The 18,308-nt window shown below is 52.2% G+C and overlaps 5 protein-coding genes across 5 annotated transcripts; 1 reads left to right on the top strand and 4 right to left on the bottom strand.

The window, feature by feature from the left end:
• Nucleotides 1-939: 939 nt before the first annotated feature.
• On the bottom strand, nucleotides 940-6,227 carry NEUTE1DRAFT_58590 (uncharacterized protein; the record flags this gene model as incomplete). Its single annotated transcript, XM_009849069.1, has 1 exon — nucleotides 940-6,227. One exon carries the CDS (start codon nucleotides 6,225-6,227, stop codon nucleotides 996-998), a length of 5,232 nt encoding a protein of 1,743 aa, XP_009847371.1.
• Nucleotides 6,228-8,901: 2,674 nt separating this feature from the next.
• NEUTE1DRAFT_116071 (uncharacterized protein) lies at nucleotides 8,902-9,381 on the bottom strand (the record flags this gene model as incomplete). Its single annotated transcript, XM_009850110.1, has 1 exon — nucleotides 8,902-9,381. The coding sequence occupies one exon, from the start codon at nucleotides 9,117-9,119 to the stop codon at nucleotides 8,952-8,954; it is 168 nt and encodes a 55-aa protein (XP_009848412.1).
• NEUTE1DRAFT_116070 (uncharacterized protein) lies at nucleotides 9,370-12,392 on the bottom strand (the record flags this gene model as incomplete). The annotated part of the gene is made up of 3 exons (XM_009850109.1): nucleotides 9,370-10,992; nucleotides 11,056-11,258; nucleotides 11,327-12,392. The coding sequence occupies 3 exons, from the start codon at nucleotides 11,707-11,709 to the stop codon at nucleotides 9,731-9,733; spliced, it is 1,848 nt and encodes a 615-aa protein (XP_009848411.1).
• A 3,292-nt stretch (nucleotides 12,393-15,684) lies between these two features.
• On the bottom strand, nucleotides 15,685-16,624 carry NEUTE1DRAFT_34898 (uncharacterized protein; the record flags this gene model as incomplete). Its single annotated transcript, XM_009848779.1, has 2 exons — nucleotides 15,685-15,741; nucleotides 16,505-16,624. The coding sequence occupies 2 exons, from the start codon at nucleotides 16,622-16,624 to the stop codon at nucleotides 15,685-15,687; spliced, it is 177 nt and encodes a 58-aa protein (XP_009847081.1).
• A 191-nt stretch (nucleotides 16,625-16,815) lies between these two features.
• On the top strand, nucleotides 16,816-17,523 carry NEUTE1DRAFT_107833 (uncharacterized protein; the record flags this gene model as incomplete). The annotated part of the gene is made up of 4 exons (XM_009850108.1): nucleotides 16,816-16,840; nucleotides 16,898-17,034; nucleotides 17,168-17,395; nucleotides 17,425-17,523. The coding sequence occupies 4 exons, from the start codon at nucleotides 16,816-16,818 to the stop codon at nucleotides 17,521-17,523; spliced, it is 489 nt and encodes a 162-aa protein (XP_009848410.1).
• Between the last annotated feature and the right edge of the window lie 785 nt (nucleotides 17,524-18,308).

The raw sequence follows: 18,308 nt of genomic DNA, 5'->3' as shown, positions 1-18,308 counted from the left end.
AAGTTGCCCTCCATTACTATCACCAAGTAGCTCGCTATAGGTAGTTGGTATACCGTAGAAACTCGGGAAATTCGCCATAGTTAATCTCCTTTTTCAGCGCCGGGCAGGGCATAACGCGGCGCCCCGTAAGCCAGCATCTGCCAGCAGATGTGTCTATCCAGTTAGTGAACACTCGACGACATTGCCCATCACTGTAACTTGCGTGCGTTTCAATGCACAGGATCGGGCTTGCCCTGTACAGATATGCCCCCTGCCCGGCGCTGAAAGAGGAGATTAACTATGGCGAATTTCCCGAGTTTCTACGGTACTATATCAAGTCGCTTCTGCTTCAATTCTGTCTGTCATCACTACCTGAGCATTGATCATAACAGCACCAACCACCAACCAGCCATTGAAACTACCGCTCCGCAAATACATATATAGGTACTCTGGTACTCTACCGTACCGCACATGCTGTAAAACAAATTTGTGGTGAGAGGATAGAAGCATCCAAAGCGTTCAACACAACTCGTTCAGAAAAATTATAAAATAAACGGCACGGCGGAGAAGGAATCACGGTTTATATATACATTGTAAATAATGAAAATTAACTATATACGTTGTGGTGAGGTATCCAACAAAGCCTCAAGGTCCAACCAGGTAAATACAAGTAAAAGTGAGTCCCCATCAAAGCCGCTTTTGTTGCTGTCAGCTCAGCAGAGGAAGGACAGACAGAGAGAGGTCTTCGATCGTCCAAAAAAATGCAGATTGAATGCGCCATAGGTATAAAGGGTGTGCTCTGACCAACGAAAGAAGAGGAAAATATCTCCCGAGTCATCCACGCCCCTCCCGTATTCTTATCGATCAGTCATTTCATAACCCCATAAAATCTTTCACTCTGCTAACTCTCCCTCACACGATTGCGTAGCCGCCGTAATGACATGTAATCCAATTGCTCATATCATGATTCCTCTCACTTCACCCATGTCATCGTTAGCTTCTTCCATCTTTGCTCATCACAACAACTGCCTCGTCACCGGCGGCTGTCCCTCTTCCTGATTAACAGTCGTCCCGGTCAATTGCCTCTCCACTGCACCGCCTTCTCCCGCTTCCTCTGATTCAACACCGGTGTCCGCCGTACCCGCTGCCGCCATTGACACCACAGGAGAATGCATCTCCGGCATCTCGATCGGGCTCGTGACAAAGTACGGCTCACCCGCTTCCATTGCTGACCCGCTAGCAATCGGCGTATTGGCACTCCCCTCCCCTAGAAACCTTGTGGTCACACCCACGTCAATGTTCGTTCTTAATGCCGACTTTCTAGGAGTCTTCCCCTTCATGCTGCCCTTTGGCTCCTCCACCTCCCCCGCCGCCTTGCTCTTAGGTCTGACGACGTCCTCTACCGGGTCCTCCAGCTCCTCCGCCGGGGAGTCAAAGTTGGGACGCGTGTAAGCATGGCTCGGGCGACCTTCGGGCATCAGAGGTCTGCTGCTGCTACTTCCTGCGGCGGCCGGGGTCATACTGGCGCCGGTGAAGTCGCCATAGCTGTTCTTGTGCCTCATGCTACCAGCCTCCGCGGCCGTCACATCCGCCGCGGGCAGACCGGCTTCTCCACGCTCGGCGGCATGTTCTTTCATGACTTCCAGGACACCATCAATGTGCTCAATCTCCTTCATCAGGTCTTGATCGGTAGGCCATAAAGATCTGCGCACTGCGCTGATGGCTACCTCAAAGATAAGAAGGGCAGACAGCGCGATGATGCAGACGACCCACCAGGGCGCGTGCTGGCCGAAACCCCTGATGAAACCGTCTCTGACAAGGTACGGACTCATCTTGGCCGAGAAGATGCCGCTGAGGAGGAGATTCCAAAGGAACCAGCCAAAGACGGAGATGAAGAGACCGGCGAAACAGATAGCGATGCGGTTGTGGAGTTCGAGGACAAGCATTTTAATGTTGATGAAAATGACGCAAATGGTAAAGGCCAGGGTACCGACGGGATAGAGAGCGGCATTCTCGGACGGCAGGGTAATACCATAGACATACCAGACAATGCTGAAAATTAGCACTGACTCTGAGACGGCCATGAACATCCAACCAATGTACAGCTTGACGTTGAAGGCTTTCTCCTTCTGTCCGTATGTGTAGAGTTCGGGTATTGCCATCAGTGTGTCGGCTTCAAGATCCTTCTCGAAGATACCAAAGAGAATAACCGGGAGCGAGGTAAACAGGGTGTTGAAGACAGTCAAGCTGGTAGACTCGAACAGAGAAGTACCCGTATAACCGTTGTAACGTTGGAACTGCGCCTGTACTAGGTAGAAGACAATCTCCTTCCAGAAGGTACCAAGGATATACTTGCCAGTCCTGATATAATTCCAGCGACCGTGAACAAAGAGTAGGCGTTGCAAGAACCGGAACTGACTGATGGAAAAATCCGAAATTCGAGCAGCCTGGAGACCCTCTCTTCCGGAAATCCCGATGCCAACGTGCGAAGCTTGGATCATGGCAATATCATTGGCACCATCACCAATGGCAAGAGTGACAGCCTTGGGAACTTGCTGACGGATGCTCTGGACAAGCGTGGCCTTCTGCGATGGGGATGCGCGACAGCAGATGACCGAGTCGACTCTAACAACAAGGTCGAAGAACAAAACGCGGAGGGACTCGTCCTCCTCCACGACACTTAGAGTGTGACCATCAATAACAACAACCGAGTGAGGAACCATGCCACGACCCACATCTATCAGAGTTGAGGCAAGTCTCTCCTGAAGATCGTCTTGAGTCGCGTCCAGGATGTAGACCTCCGAGAAGGACTTGCAGATTCTAGCTGAGTGAGCGATGTTGATGGCAGTCTCACGCTTGTCACCCGTAAGCATCCAGATCTTGATGTTAGCACGGCGGAACTTGTCGATGGTCTCGGGTACACCGTGCTGCAGCTTGTCCTCAATGGCGGTAGCTCCAGCAAGGTCAAAGTTCTGTTCGATGATCTCAGCAGCCGCCTCGATGCGCTCTTGGCGGTTAACCAGGCTGGTAGTGGCTTCATGATAAATCGTCTTCCACTTCCTGTACTCCTCACCATCCAGATAGCGGTAGGCAAAAACGAGGGTTCGCAGACCTTCAGAGGCGAAGTCATCAATGTGCTTGAAGCAGCGTTCAAACACGGCGGCCTCGTTCAGAGCCAAATGTTCGTCAACCATTCCGTCGAGCGGATCATGGGGACGACCGACTTCAAACGACCGGCCACGCTGCATCGAGCGACGCGGGGGTGGGTTGGAATCATCAAACTCGTCAGTCTCACGACGTACTAGCCAAGAATCAACCTCATCCGTAAAGAACGTAGACCGGCGCTGACTGCCCTTAACCCTTCGGTGGTCCATCGAAGCACGGGAAGCCCGGACAAGGTTCATGCTGTCACGCTTGATACTGTGGAGACTAAGCCGACGCAGAGCCTTCTCCTGTTCCATACTCTTACGCATGCTGGCCATCTGCCCGATCTTTCCAGCAGTCTGGATAGCCAGATTGCTCTGCTTGAGGCGAGGCAGAATCATGCTATCAGCACCCTTGGTGAAGATACAGGTAGACCCGTCAGGCATGCGAATGACAATGGACATGCGCTTCCGCTTGCTACTGAACTCGATGACGTCTAGAACCTCATATGTCTCAGTAACAGGGTTGCCGTCCGCATCGCGAGTTTGAAGCCTGATGGCCTGTGAGGGACGGTCGATCACCAAGTAGCCCAAGTCCCTAGCTCCTTCCACCAGCGCCAACTCGTCAGGAGAGGCGGCCTGGAAAGTCATTTCGCCATCCTCCTTGGTCTCGGGGAGACAGGTGTGGCAAAGCGCAATGCAGAGTATGAAGTGCTTAGCGGTACGGGAGAAAGGCGTGTTAGGCCTCTGCTGAAGATAGCGAATCAACTCCTCGGTATTCGGTTCCCGCTGTCCATGTTTCACACCAGCGCTCGAGTGCCACGCAGATTGGTTGGCGACAATAGGCTCGTTGCTCGACTCTTCTGCAAGTGGTTCCAAGGAGGCCTCGACATTAGAGGGCCGCGGTTTCGCTGAGATCGAAAGGCTCCTTTTCGGCAGATCCTGGGCGAGTTGCTCTTGGTTTGCCTTCTCTGCATCTCTCCGTATATCCATATCATGAAGAAACGCCGCTCCTCCCACACTGATCTTCCGGAACCTCATGAGGTTCTCAGTCAGGGTACCTGTCTTGTCCGAAAACACATAGCTAACCTGACCGAGGTTTTCCAAAATCGTCGTGGTGTTGGCGCTCATTGCCGTGTCTGTTTTGGGATCATACATCTCGACATCCGTCAGTAGGTAAAGTTGCCCAAGCTTGATGATTTCAAGACTGACATAGAGTGACAGGGGAATCAGAGTGTTGAAAGCGATAATGAAGCCAATGACAATTTCCTTGATTGGGACCTTTTGCTGGATGAGATACCAAGCCTTCTTTTCATTGCTGCGATGCCACATGGTATAGCCACCAGTACATCCAACAGCAAGTGCAACGACGAAGACCACGAGAAGCATGACAATTCGGTTGACCATGAACTGCATCTCGGGTGCCTTGGTTCGAACATTCTTGTGCGCATTCATCCGAATCTTGCACTCCTCGCCAGTGTTGACAACGATTCCAATCGCTTGGGTCGTATTCCGGAGGGTTGATCCTCTGTACACGATCTGATTGGAGGTCAAGGGCATCGTCTCTCCGTTTACCGTCACTCGGCCTTCGTAGTTGTAGAGGTCGAGATTCGGGTCCTCAGAGACGACTGTAGCATCGCAGTGGGCCATGGCGTTGATAGAGGAGCAGTGGTTGAGCAACAAAGGACAGGCCTGTTTGCTCTTGAGATTTGTCTCGCCATCCAACGCCATAGTCTCGATATATGCGACTCCGTTCGGGCCAGTGGCATGGAGAAGCACCATGTCGGCGGGCACGTTTTCATCTCTCTGCAGCTGAACAATGTCGCCGACTCTGATGTCCTGCCATTCGATTCGTGCCCAAGGCTCACCTCCGCCCTCTCCCTCGCTCTGGTCGACTTCAGCTGTGGTCACCCTTTCCAAACCAGCTAGTTCCGTAGCAGCACCACCCTCAGCCGACTTTTTGCCCTTGACCATTTCCATGAGCATCCCCCGTTTCCTCCCTCGTACTCTGGTGCTGACGGTGCCATTGGGATCCAGCACAAACGTGGCACTCCTGTTCTCCAGTTTATCGAGTCTGTAACGGCGGTAGTCGTCATAACCTTCTTTTGCCATACTAATGCACACAAAAACTATAAGCGGGGCTATTGTCGTGTACGTTCCGGTTGTGCTCAATCCAGGAACCATCTGTAGGATACCGATGACAAGGAAATAGAAGTTGGCGAGCTTGCCGAACTGAAAAAGTAATTGCTTCGGCAAGAAGTCATAGAGGGTATATCTGCTGGAACGGATAAAGTTGGAGACGTAAGGCTGACCCGTCCGCTCGTCGTTCAACGGTATCTGTCGTACCAAACCAGGTTTCAGCGGTATGTGCCTTCCATCTTTACTTGGGGGTATTGGCCTTTGTCGCAGAAGGCCTTCAACAATGTATTTCTGGTAGGCATTCTCGGCACCAGCCTTTATCCTATTCAACGGATCGCTTGTCAACCTCTTTTGTCTCTCCTTCTGTCTTCCAATCCAGTCCTTGTAGGTGTCAAGAGTGATCTTGGTCTCCTCTTCCGTGGCCATAGCACTGCTTGCATCGCCGTACGCCTCATCGTAGCGTTGTCGTGGTAAAGTTAAAGATAAACGAGAGCGGGTGCTGTTCGCTGCGCTGTGTCGAGGTTCCAAGCTTGGCCGGCCCGGTTGTGATGGTTTTAAAGAAGAAGACGGGAGGTCGATATTAGAGTTGATTGTATATAGTTGGGACGGAAGTTGTAAGCTCGGGCGCGACAGACTGGGACGCCCAGACCTCGGGAGATCGTCGTCAGGAATATCGAGACTGAAACGCACACGCGTTGCCGATGGCGAGGCTGGTGATAAGGGGGATGTTGGTGTTTCGGGAGCAAGGTGGGATGAATGTCTAGGAAGTCCAAGGCTTGGTCTCCCATGCGCCGCAGAATGTCGGCCGTCGGTTGATCGCCGCTGCCCAAGCCTTAGCGAGGGCGTCGAGGCTGGCAAGCGGCGCAATGCTGGGCGAGGGATGTGGACTTCATTCTGCTGCAGTTCGATATTTTCAAGTCGATCTCTGAGGGCCTCGGCGGCATCTGGCTGGTCTGGTCCGGCCATGGTGGAGGAAGCAGTTTGTCGTAACCCGTAAGCAAGTCGGTGTAAACGTATGCGAAACGGCGTATAGTTCCTTTTCTAGCAGCGATTTCGACATGTCCCCTCCTTATATTGCACGATGACGATGGCGTATTTGATTAATTTTTCTGTCAGGAAAAACAAAGACGCTTCCTTCAGGATTGTGGCGGTCTGGTTAGTGATCTCTCTGGAGACGTTCAAAGCATTCTGACGATCCAGTCCAGGGTCGGACGGGGGCGGTTTGTCCGTTGACGGAGTCTCGATGATCACAGCCGTTTAGTAACTCAGGTCGTAAGCCACCTCCGCATTAGCTGCGTTTTAGTGGAGTTTAGTGACGGAATGCTGCTGCACTGGTGCTTCGGCGCCCAAGTACGCCAGGGAGCTTTGGAAGAATCGCGATCTTAAAGAGTCTCCAAGGCAAAGGGAAACGAGATGCACGTTTAGACCGGGCGGGGTATATTTATCGTATTAAGGTGTCGCGGAAAAAGTTAAACTAACCTCCCCTCAGTTTCGAAGGCTCGTGGGGTTGTTTCGATGCAAATTCGCTCGCCGTCACTTGGCTTTCTCTTTGTGTCAACCAGCAGGCGATATGCTAGGGTCGCTCCGCTTGTCTTGGGGCCAAGATGTCGCTGTCAGCCTGCACGAAAGACCAAGCATGTAAGACAAGTTGAGGCGATGGGTGGCTGTTTGTGATCGCGCGCTCACAAGTAAGTAGATGATGAAGAGACCAAGGGGGATATGCCAAAGGACAGTTGGCAATGATTCCCTTCCAAAATGCGATATCCAACACACGGGCAGAGCAAGAAGGGAACCAAGAAAAGCGAATGACAACTTCACCTGAAGAAGAGGTTGGGTGGTGACATGCATTCTGATGCTCCGATCCTGGAAACTTGCCGTGGGGAGGCCGAGGTGGAGACCTAGAAAAGTCCACTGTAAGCCACGCTTTCCCCTTCTAGGTTTGCTCTTGGCAGAGGAAGCGGGCCTCGACGTCGGCATCCCGCCCGTCCCCTCTGCTGTCCCGCCGAGCCCACCGCTGCAGCTCACCCATTAACCTTGGACTTCCGGGCCGCAACTGCAAGCCCTCAAGAGTCCAGCGCGGTCGGCATCCGGAACCCCGGCAGATGTTTCCTAGCCCCTATTCCTAATCTCAATCTTCTCCCAAAACCTTATCAATCACCTTCCCTTTCTTTCCTATGTACTGCAGAAAACAGTTGACGCGCGGTGGTGTCAGTGTGTGTACGTCACCGCCTAAAATTCAACCAAATGTGCTAGTGCATAGCCCCAATGCCAGGAACCTTGGCGGCCGGCCTTGGAACTGTTTTGCCGCTTTCCATGCTTGGTCAGATAAACTTCCCGTGCCTCTCACGTTCCGCTGCCTATCCCGACGGTCGAAACGTTGGTCACGCGGCGGCTTGTCACCCAGGAACGCCGCACTTTCGCATTTTATATCTCAGGTCTGAGAGACACACAGCACAGGATTCAAGACAGAGTTCCCGACCGTTGCGTGGCATGGCTGCAGAGCCGCATGGCCTTGAATGTCGTGTATCGGAGAACAGGACGATAGTGTGGTGTCATACGCTGTGGTAGGTATCGATTCAATGTTGTGGGGGCTGTTTGGGGCATATCATCCAGCTGGATAGTACTGCGGGCTTGGTTGGCAGTGCGTGCGTGGTACGACACAGATTTCACGAGGAGGTCTCCCGTAAAATCGAGCCACGGCGGGCCGAAGCTGTGCAAAGTTCCATCTGACACTTCGCGTTCAATGGAGAACCGACATAGCAAAGGTGGGCAGTAGTGACTAACCCAACGAACCGCATAAGTGCTAGAATATAAAGGATTAGAGTAAGAACAACGGGCATGAGACACAAGCATGTCAACGGTAAGAGCTTGACATGAGATGAATCCAGGACCATCCCGCATCCCGCTCGCGGGGTCAGGAGATCAAAAGCTAAAACTTAAATTCCACGACAATGTCCACTCCGGTTTCTGCAGATAACACTCCTCTTTTTATCAATTCAGAAATCTGCATGAAGGATATGGGTCATGGTACGTACCGACCCTCGGTACTAATTTGCAGTGTACACTACATACTTAGATAGGTATCACGCCGTTCCGTCCCGAGGGTTCCGGTGTTCCCGCTTCCCGCTCAGAAGGTCCCAGTTCCGACTGGCTTTTAACTATCGTCCAGAATACCGGGCTGTCCCGTCTCCGTGCAGCAGAAGATGAAGGGCTATGTGAGATGTGTCACCACGAGAAGAGGAACCCCCCAAGGAACTTATTGGTCGGACCTGAGAATCAAGTAATTCTTCAACTTATGTAACGTATTCACCGTACTGTATGTTCCGTTTCCAGTTACCTCTATTACCCCAGACTTTGGGAAATTTGAATCCGGGGCCCGGGATGCTACTCTGTAATTTCTCTTTATCAGACAATCAACAACGTGAGACTGCGGCAACTAAGAGGTTACCATTACGTATGCCCAGGCGTGGGCTTTTGCTCATAGGTTCATGGGTGTTTCTATCATCGTCCACGCTCATGTATTCTATCTTAAAATCAAGAACAAATCGACAATTAATGCCCCGGTGTCGACACTTGGCATCCTAAACGTTGCCTCTACCCGCGGTACCCTCTTTCGCACTTTCTCACTGACACAAAGTCAATATTTAATGATTTTACTCGGCATTGATTATTTCTGTTGTGCTCTCCATGCTAACTACCTCCATCACCATACCGTAAACTAAATCTCTGCGCAATAGAGCAAAGACTGATCCAATACTTCACTGCCCCCTGATTAAAACCAGAGTATCTGAGAAATAGTAGCCGCCTGGGCTTCTCCAGATCATCGCCTTTTGAACCTCCCCGCAGCCAGAACTTCATGGAGACACCTGATGCTTTTTATGGTCAACTCTTTCCCCCGCCGTCCCATCAAGAGAGAGGGAGAAACAGGATACCCATGACAAACCAGAGCTATTACAAAACCTGAGGCCCCGGGGGATTCGCCAACAAAAGAGGAATTATTACCCCGGGATATCGATAGACGAGAAACCGCCGAAAAGAGCAACGTAATCGAGAAAGGAGAAAACTTGTGCAATACTAAAAATGATCAAAGTAGGGATGACGAGGATCAATGTGCCAGACACGCATGAAAAGACAAGGTATCGTCTTGTAGATTTCGTGGCTGATGGATGAAATGGGACAAGAACAGAACATTTGTAAGAGGGGAATTCTTGGCAGTTTTTAAATCGGGAAAATGTGATGATATGTCGTCAAGCTTTTTTCTTTTTGAAGCGACACATGGAGGCAACAGAGCGTCCTGGTAAATACAACGAGATCCTCTAAACGCCAAAAGGAGTCGAACCGGGAGTGTACTCTCCGGAGGGGTATTATAAGGAATAAGAGTCATGAACCATCGGTGGCTTATAACCTATCGCAACACACAGCCGTGTTGCGAGGCAGACAAGGAAAAAAAAATATTTTGATTTACCCGCTCACTGTGTATGGTGAATGCTTTCAGGAGACAGAGAAGCGGGATCAACATCAAAGTGTTTGAGATCCATGTACTGGTTCAGCTCCATTTCTGCTTGGTTCGGTTCAGCGAATGGCGAGTGAGGATGCATCGGAAGTGTGTAACTGTGCTTGCCCGGCTGGTACATGTCGTGGTTGGAGCCATCGTCCGAAATCGCGGAGCCCTCGCAGATGGGAGGCATAGACATCGGCGGAGATTCGCTCATGATAGCAGGGTGGTCGAACGATAGCGGGGAAATCGACGGAGGCGGGACACCGAGGCTCGAGGGGTTGATCATGGGCGAGAAAGTAGCGCTATAGGGGGTGAAGCTACCTGCCATGTTGCCATTGTCAGGAGGGGCGAAGTAGTTGGGACTGTTAAAGCCAGCCGGTGAGTGCGGAGCAGTCGTCGCCGACATGGGATACTGTCGCATATCCACCGACCCAAAGCCAGCCTGGGTATCAATGCGCAAGTTGGGGTTGAGAGGACCCAGCATGTTGGGCTGCTGAGGGATAGGAGCGAAGATCTGGGGGTTGTGAACGGGAGCCTGATGATGCTCAGGTTGCGTGATGTGGAAGCTTGGGGGCTGCTGGAGCATTTGGAGTGTCTGGAAATCGATCGGTCCAGGGACACTGCGGCTACGCTGCCTCTTGTGGCCAGGTCCTCCCCGCATCATCATGTTGTTGTTCTGATGAACGTTGATCCCCCATTGGTTCTCCTGGAACATGCCCACGTGCGGCTGCGCAAAGTTTGGCTGAGAAGAGGGACGAGCTGGGGAAACAGGCGCAGACAGAGCCATGGGGTGGTGCATCTCCTGGAACATGTGGTTCGGGCTGTGACGATGCATGAAAGCCTCCAGGCTGACAAGCTTGGCAAGCTGGCCGCTCAAAATCTTGGGGTTGCCACCAAGGTGATGGGTGAGCACGCTTGAAGCTTGCTGGTCCTCCGTGAAATCACCAACCTGGAAGAAACCGCTAGCCTGGCCAGCGGCGTCCATGAAGAAGAGGGGCGGGTGGAGGAGCTCAATCGTAATTCCGCCCATATGATCGCCATCGCCATTGTTGAGGTAAATATTCTTAATGTAAGAAAAGGGATACTCGATCTTGTATCCTTCCTGCTCGTTGTTGATGTAGTAGGTCATCGTGCACTTGTCGGGGGAGTAAAAGATGATGAGATCCATAGAGTTTTGGGACACGCGCATCCACTTGCCAATAGTGAGCGACTTGCAGGTGAGATGGTGAATCACTGTCGCGAGTCAGCAAGCCACTCCAACTCCAACCTCCATGGGGTATTCGAGCCGCAACTTACAAACTTTGCCCTGTCCGCCTTGCTCACCACCGAGCATGCCCTGGTGTCCATAAGGCAGCAAACCAGTGCGACCAAAGTAACTAAGACCCTTGCCCGACTCCATCGCCTGTATCGCAAGATACTGTCTCATGGACTCGGGGATGGAATCCATATCCTCGCCGCTTTCCAAGCTCTTCTTGGCCAGAAGCTTGATCTTGGCGCGACTGCTCATGAAGTTAGTCGATAGTCACAACTGTGATCAGGGAAGAAGCGCACAGTAACAAATACATACCGATTCTGGAACCAAATCTGGACGGATCTTTCGGTCATGTTGATTTCCTCTGCTATCCTCTCGCGAACAGTGGCAGTCGGGGTAGGGTTCTTGTTGAACTCCATCTCGAGAGTTGTGAGCTGGTCCTGCGTCGCACGCTGCCTCTTCTGGTTCTTTTGCTGCTGAGTAAGGGTGCTCTTGCGGGGAGGACGCCTCGAGGCCGAAGACTGGTTGTGGTTCTTGTTGCCATTGGCGGGAGTAGAGGGAGAAGGCGAAACACTGTCCTTGGGGTAGCTGGTCGAGGTGGGAGTAGGAAGAGGAGTCATGCTGGAGGTTGGCGAAGGCGCTTCCTGCTTCATTGACGGCGGGGCCAAAGTCTCCTGGTTGATTATGTCGGTAGCCATTGCGAGCAGCGCTGGTGTCCTTTCCTTGTTTCCAAATGAAAGCCAAGAGCGCGTTGAACGATGTTTATCTCTCAATACACGGATCCAGATGTCCCTGGATTTGGCCTAGTGCTGGCCAACCCTGTTTGCCCGTTTCAGGTTGCGCGTCGAGCGGAAGGCTGAGGTGGTGGAGGTGTGATGTCGAAGGCGTATAGCAGTCGTGTGCGTGAGTATAAGCTATCGCGAGATTGCAAATTGGCAACAAATGGAGGAATGTCGCAAGACAATATGAAAGTCGTTTCTTTTCTGTGGTAATAATGAATGTGTCGTCCTAGGCCGCAGTAGGTGGGCACAGGAGGATTAGTAGTGATAGTAGTATAGTAGTAGTAAGTACTAAGTGTCTAGCAGTGTTTGGGTTGCCAGGGTGAGTGGCAGAGAGAGTGTGGTATGTGTGTGATAGCGGTGATGCTGATGATGGTGTTGTGGTGGTGGTGGTGGTGTTGATGATGATGATGCTGGATTCAGACCGTAAAGGAAGGTAAGTGACCCGGAAAGAGTGACGGGACCTAATGGAATGGACTGAATTGATTATTGATCCAAAGTGAACGACTGTGGTTAGGTAGAAAAGCAAAAGAATGAAGGCAGGGGGAGAGACAGGAAAGGAAGGGCTTGTCGGTGAGAGACGAGACTGACGATGGCGACCGAGGTGGGTTGAAAAAAGAGGGAGTGGGAAAAAAAGAGAGCGACGAGGGCCGGGGACGGGGTAGACATTCGAGGGAAAAAGCAGAAAGGGCAATGGTGGAACATGCGACCACCACCCGACTCCAGCGGGCTCCAGGGTTAGGTCCAGGACTCCAACAGGGCTCCAGCAGGAGCGAGCGAGCGATGGGGCGGCACCGAAAAAAAGCGGGTTCAGACTCTGGGCAACCTAACCACTGCACCTGGTGGTGGCACTGCGAGCGAGACTGCGAATCACTGCACTGCGAATCACCGGTGCGAATGGCTGCTGCGAATGGCACCGTCCAGCCAGTGCCTCTGCTCGCTCTGTGGTGCCCACCACCGACACTAGTGTACTATGCTACTTGCGAAGGTGGGTCGCTCGATGCGGGTCGAGTGGCATGGCGTTCAAGCGGGGGTTGCGGTTGGCCCATATCATCTCATGGTTTCCGTGCCTGGTCGTGCCTGGCGCCTTCCATCTCGACCCGACATGTCGTCCTCTCCCGGCGCAGCTGTTCGTCTGGTTCCAGCTTGGTGCGGTTTGGATGCAGTTCTGGTGCAGTCTGGCGCAGAGGCGCTGCAGCAGAGGTGTGAGGCAGACCGTTGGGATTGGACGCGGCCCATCGCTCGCAAGCACGGTGATGGCACAGCTCGACACAGCCAAGCAACAAGGAAGGGCAGCAGACTTCACACTACTAACAGTAGAGGTAGGAGGAGCACACTCGCACATTGGTGACCAACGCTTCCCTTCAGTGCGGGACACGGCATGATGGCGGCCCTCCTCCCAAGCCGTGAGCGACGACGGTACCTGCAGGAGGACTTGAACTCACCCACTCACTGTCCCCATCCACAGTCCGTCAGACGCCATTTTATACCGTGGTCCCGTCCCCTCTCCATGGCACGCAGTTCAGTCTTGTCTCTTTACGAGAAAGGTTCTGTCTGTCGTCTGTCCTATTTGCAAACCAAGAAAAAAAAGAAGAGAAAAAAGTCACAGCGAACAGCGATCATGATGGAGTGGATCTTACAAACCACGCACCTCTTCCTCGTGCTCCTATTCGGGCTTTCAACGGCCAAAGCTTTCCGGTCCACCCCGTCCTTTTTCCCGAGTTCCCTTCCATCGTCCCTCTCACAATTTCTCTCACACTGTCCAGCTCTTCTAGCCAGACACACTACCTACGATACAATAACCCCCCGTGACCCAGGGTTCGGTCGGATACCTGCCCGACTTGGCGACCCATCCAGGCCCCGTTTGCACCAGTTGACCCCTAATCCCAGGTCCCGGACGGACTCGACCATTCAGATCAGAGACACTGCTTTAGCTCCCCAGGGTTACCTTACCACTGGAAAGAACGGCACTGATCCGACTGCCGCCAGGCCTGTTGGTGAGATCCTCTCCTCTGTTCCTGAGCTAGACAGTACCGAAAGAAGCTCTAGAAGTTGAAGGGGTCTGAGGGGAAAGAAAGGGGAGGGGGTGCTGGAATCGGGAGGGCTCGGGCTTGGGCCCCGCGACCACTGGACTGTCCACAACGCCCATTTCGGTAATCAAGAGCTTGAGACAGACGACGGGGGAGGGTAACCAGGTCTTCAAACAGACGTAAGCATACACAGGACACAGTACCCCGATGGAGATGGGGAGCCTGACCTGACCTGACCTATGTAACCTGACCTGACTGATCACGACTTGGCCACTATGTATGTAACACACTGGGACCGGTGCAACGCCGATGCTGCCAGAAGATTCAGCGGTCCCGGTCGGCATGGGCAGCCGAGCTCGTTTTTTTTCTACATATGGATCTCATTCCCGTCGACAGCAGGTGGTTGTCTTCCTACCCGTTGGTAAACATGCCAAGTATTAGACGACGACGTTTTTATCTTATCGACGGAGGACTCGTCCGTTTGGTCATCAGCCGGGGAACAATCGACATCCACTCACGGTCGCCGAGGCCATGGTCCTGTTGTCCGTTGGGTCTTTGGGCCCATCATCCGTCAAGATGAATTGGAATAAATGAACACAAGCGGACCTTGCAAAACATAATCGGATGAGCTTGCTGCTCCCGGAGATCTTCTCCAAACCTCCAGGTACGTATACAATCGGTCCAATTCTCGTCGTCTGTTATACCATCTGCACTTTCTCTCCTGGCACCTGTCCACCTCATACAAAGAGGATGCGTAGCTACCCGGATAATCCTGCTGTGCAACGTGCGCTCGCGTTCATTATCGGGCCCGTTCGGGGTACAGTTTGGAAAGCAGATCGCCATTCAGTGATGCTCACGGTGACAGCATACTCACGGAAACAGCACCCCATGGCTTCTCAAAGCCTTCAATAAATTTGGACCCTTCTAAAGTCCCCTAGCTGATCGGCCCTGTTGTCGACGTCTGTCATTGCCGTTGCCGCGGGTTGGCGGGTCAGGAGGGACTGGGAGCCCCAGCAGTCATAGTATGGTATTCGAACAGCGCTACCAGCGAGACCATGCAGCAGCCTGACTCTCGCACAAACCGGATGCCTCCACCAGGTGTTTGAACTGAAGGTTAGCGCAATGGATCGGCACGATATGGTGCGAATTCGGATTGCATCAAGCTGCACTAGTAATCATCCACTTGACACTGGAGAGAGAGAGGTGTGTGTGGCACGATGGTCTTTCCACCATCGGCCGTTATATAGCCATGTCCTTGTTTCTTTTTCTTTTTTTGTGTTTTCTGTTTTTTAAAGTCTTTCCTTGTTGCTACCCAACGTTGCCGTTAATCACCAACATAGCCAAAGCTGGCTGTTTGACCCGTCGCTTCCCTTGGAAATCCGCGCCGTTAGCCTCTCCGAGGCGTCTTCAGTTTGTACAGGGACAGCGAAGCAACGGGGCAGCGATCCAAAAAAGAAGTTCGTTCCCGGGGGTGCAGCGACGTGAGGGCTTTTGGTGTGCACACCAGAAAAGCCAAGAAGTGCCTGATGCCAAATTCAGGAACACCAATCGGCGTTCATTTAAGGACTTCGGCTCCACAGTTTGGGGGCAGTCTTGGCCGGCCCTCCTGGGACTGAAAAGGGGGTAAACAGCGAGACCTCAAGCGACCACACAGTGCGCTAAACTGTCTCAAGGGTTCATGTCCAACGCCGTTACTAGTAGTACCTAGTACTTAGGTGTTGTTCGCTTCGCCCTCGTCGCTGTTGTTATTCCATTTCTCTTCTTCCACCACCATGTCTAGCCTCCATCTATTATGAGTCGCGATCCTAGGATGGGCGATTACGTGCGTACTCCAGCTCCTTGGTGTCGCTAAGGCTCATCGATCTCATGCGAACACTTGAGTCTGTGTCTCCTCATCCTTGTCCTCAGACCGCTGCGTGTTCTGTGAGACAGTTTCACAAGTTTAGTCCCAATGTATACAAGCCTCAACCCCCTCGAGTCCCGTACTAGTCGAATTCGTCGTGCATTGGCGGATTGGTCAGTCATCAGTGGGGGTCTGTCGGGTCAGCTGGCGGACCTAGAAGCCCGAAGCACAGCCCACGTTCTCGGCTTTCCTGTCTCATCGGGATGATATGGGGAAAAGGCAAGGGGTTGTTGATGTTGGTGTTCTTGGCTGACAATCCTTTAGGACATCGCCACAACAAGATGGAAGTTTGTTCAAGTGCATCTGCTATCACCGTTCTTGCTGCCCGCAGACAGAACAGGGCGCGGAGAAAGAGACTTTGACCTGACATGGAAGAAAGGAGTCAATTCAAGTGCGGGGGCAGAGATGTCAGATGCACGTCTGTGCACAGTGCTGCGACCTTGCATTGCTGCAGTGTGTTCCTGCGTTAGCGCCTTTTTTTTTTTTTTTTTTTTTTTTTTTTTTTTTTTTTTTACTCCGTGATGCTGATGCGGCGTCAATACACAAGCACGCCTCACTGCTCGTCTTGACGGTTGAGAAACTGAACCAGGCAGGTCAAGTTCCCTCCACGCGGCTCCCCACAAGCACTGCAACCAATATTGTGATGGGCTCTCTTCCGGTGTTTGGCATGACGCGGTCAGTTCGATAAGCTTGAGAAGAATGTTACACTAGAGGCAGGTAACGGTCGAGATGGGGGCGATAACACTGATCATCCATCGACAGCCTTCTTTGAGATACATACCAAGCACGAACACGATACAGCGCTGATAGAAAGGAACAAGTCGCTGATTGGTCTTATCACATGACAACAGCTGTGTACCGGGACGGCTATATGATCTTCTTGCAAGCCCACATCGTCCATGTTTTCCCACGTTCTTTTCGATCTCGCACTGGTCTAAGCAGCCTCATGCTCTCAACGGGGAAGGGCCGGGACCTCGCCAATGGAATGAATTCGGGCTTGGGCATGTGAACCACCAGGAGCGGGGCAATTTTTATATAACAGCCGCCAGGTCCCAAAGAATGCTTCCTAGCTCCTAAAACCTAATGGCAAACATGACTGAGGAAGCCGCAGACACTGGTTAGATCGTGATCGAAGACGGCAAAGACCGCAGACCAACTACTATCATATGTATAGTCTTGGAAACCGGCGTGGAGACTCCAACAGCATTAGCATCAGATGACAACGGACAACGTTCCGACAGCCCGGTGCTGCGAAACCGCGCCAAGCGGGCGTTTTTCCGTGTTTGGATTCCAGATCAAACCAGACCAGAGGTATGTATGTATGTAATGCCTGCCTTTTCTTGGGCGTGGCTATCTCCGAAAAGGATGTTTATTCCGGCACGGCAGATTCTCCATTTCAAAGATTGATTGAGGTTTGTTACCCTTGAGAAGACAGGCTCTCTAGATTCTCAACACCTCAAAACACGGCATCTCCTCGTTATGGTCTGAGATTCAATGCGACTACAATGCCATAACCGGTATCCCTGCGAGAGAGACATCCATCAGAACGAACTTAAAGGAGCTTAGACAGTGCGACAGCGACAGCAACAGCGACGAACAAGGACAGGGTCGAGAACCCACCTTACCCCTGGATTTGTGGAGCAGACAAGGATCACTAGCGGGACACAAGTCAGTAAGCGGTGCGATTCCATTGGTTTTCAGATTTCGAGCTTCCAAGCAGTACAAGTCCGTTGCCATGGTCTGTGCCCTCTGTTTCCCTTTTCCTCTTCCTCTCAGACAGAGTCTTTGACCCCGAGTTGATCTCTCCTCCTGAGAAGCCCGACCATCCATCCAATCCCTCACCTCAAAACAACCCTCAATTCCGTCCATCCATCTCACCCCGAATGATGTGCGCCGTCTCAATGCACACATTCATCGACATGTCAAAAGAGGGGCATGCCAATGCAAATCCTACATTTCTGTTTTGTTTCTTTCTTTGGCGGGGGTTACAACGTCACATTCGTTGTCCTGAGTCGTGACATACCTACAGCACACACAACACGTCAAACAACTGCCCTGCCCGGACAGGAAACATGGGAAGAACGGCAGGATAATTCGATCCAAAAAAAAAAAAAAAAAAAAAGAGGACATTGAAGAGCTCTCAACTCGCCCCGCACACCACTTGTCACCACAAGGTGCACCGTGCGGTTACATATTCTGATGACGACCTTCACTGCTAACAAGCGATATGATCTTTGGCGGAGCTTTCGTCCCCCTTTCCCCATCCGGCTGGAGGGGGCACTCGGACATCGTCCGTCTACTAGAGCTGTGAATGGGCCTTGAGGACGAACTTAGAATAGGACAGAACGCGCTCGCGGCCTGCTTTCTCTTGTTTTTTTTTTCTTCCCGACGCGAAACGACGGCGGCGATCGTTCATGCGGCTACCCGCCTGGTTTGCTGATTGGTCTCTCGTCTGAATGTCTCTTTAAAAGTGTTCATAGCATTATGCACGTCTGACTGGCCGTAAGCATTGTGCGCCGGCGAAACAAGGCAAAAGCACTGTGGATAGAAAGCTGACAGAGTACAATTATGCGAAACACGCGATG

Source organism: Neurospora tetrasperma (assembly GCF_000213175.1).
Source record: "Neurospora tetrasperma FGSC 2508 unplaced genomic scaffold NEUTE1scaffold_1, whole genome shotgun sequence".
In the NCBI taxonomy this organism is placed as follows: domain Eukaryota; kingdom Fungi; phylum Ascomycota; class Sordariomycetes; order Sordariales; family Sordariaceae; genus Neurospora; species Neurospora tetrasperma.
This window is presented reverse-complemented; position numbering and strand designations above follow the sequence as displayed.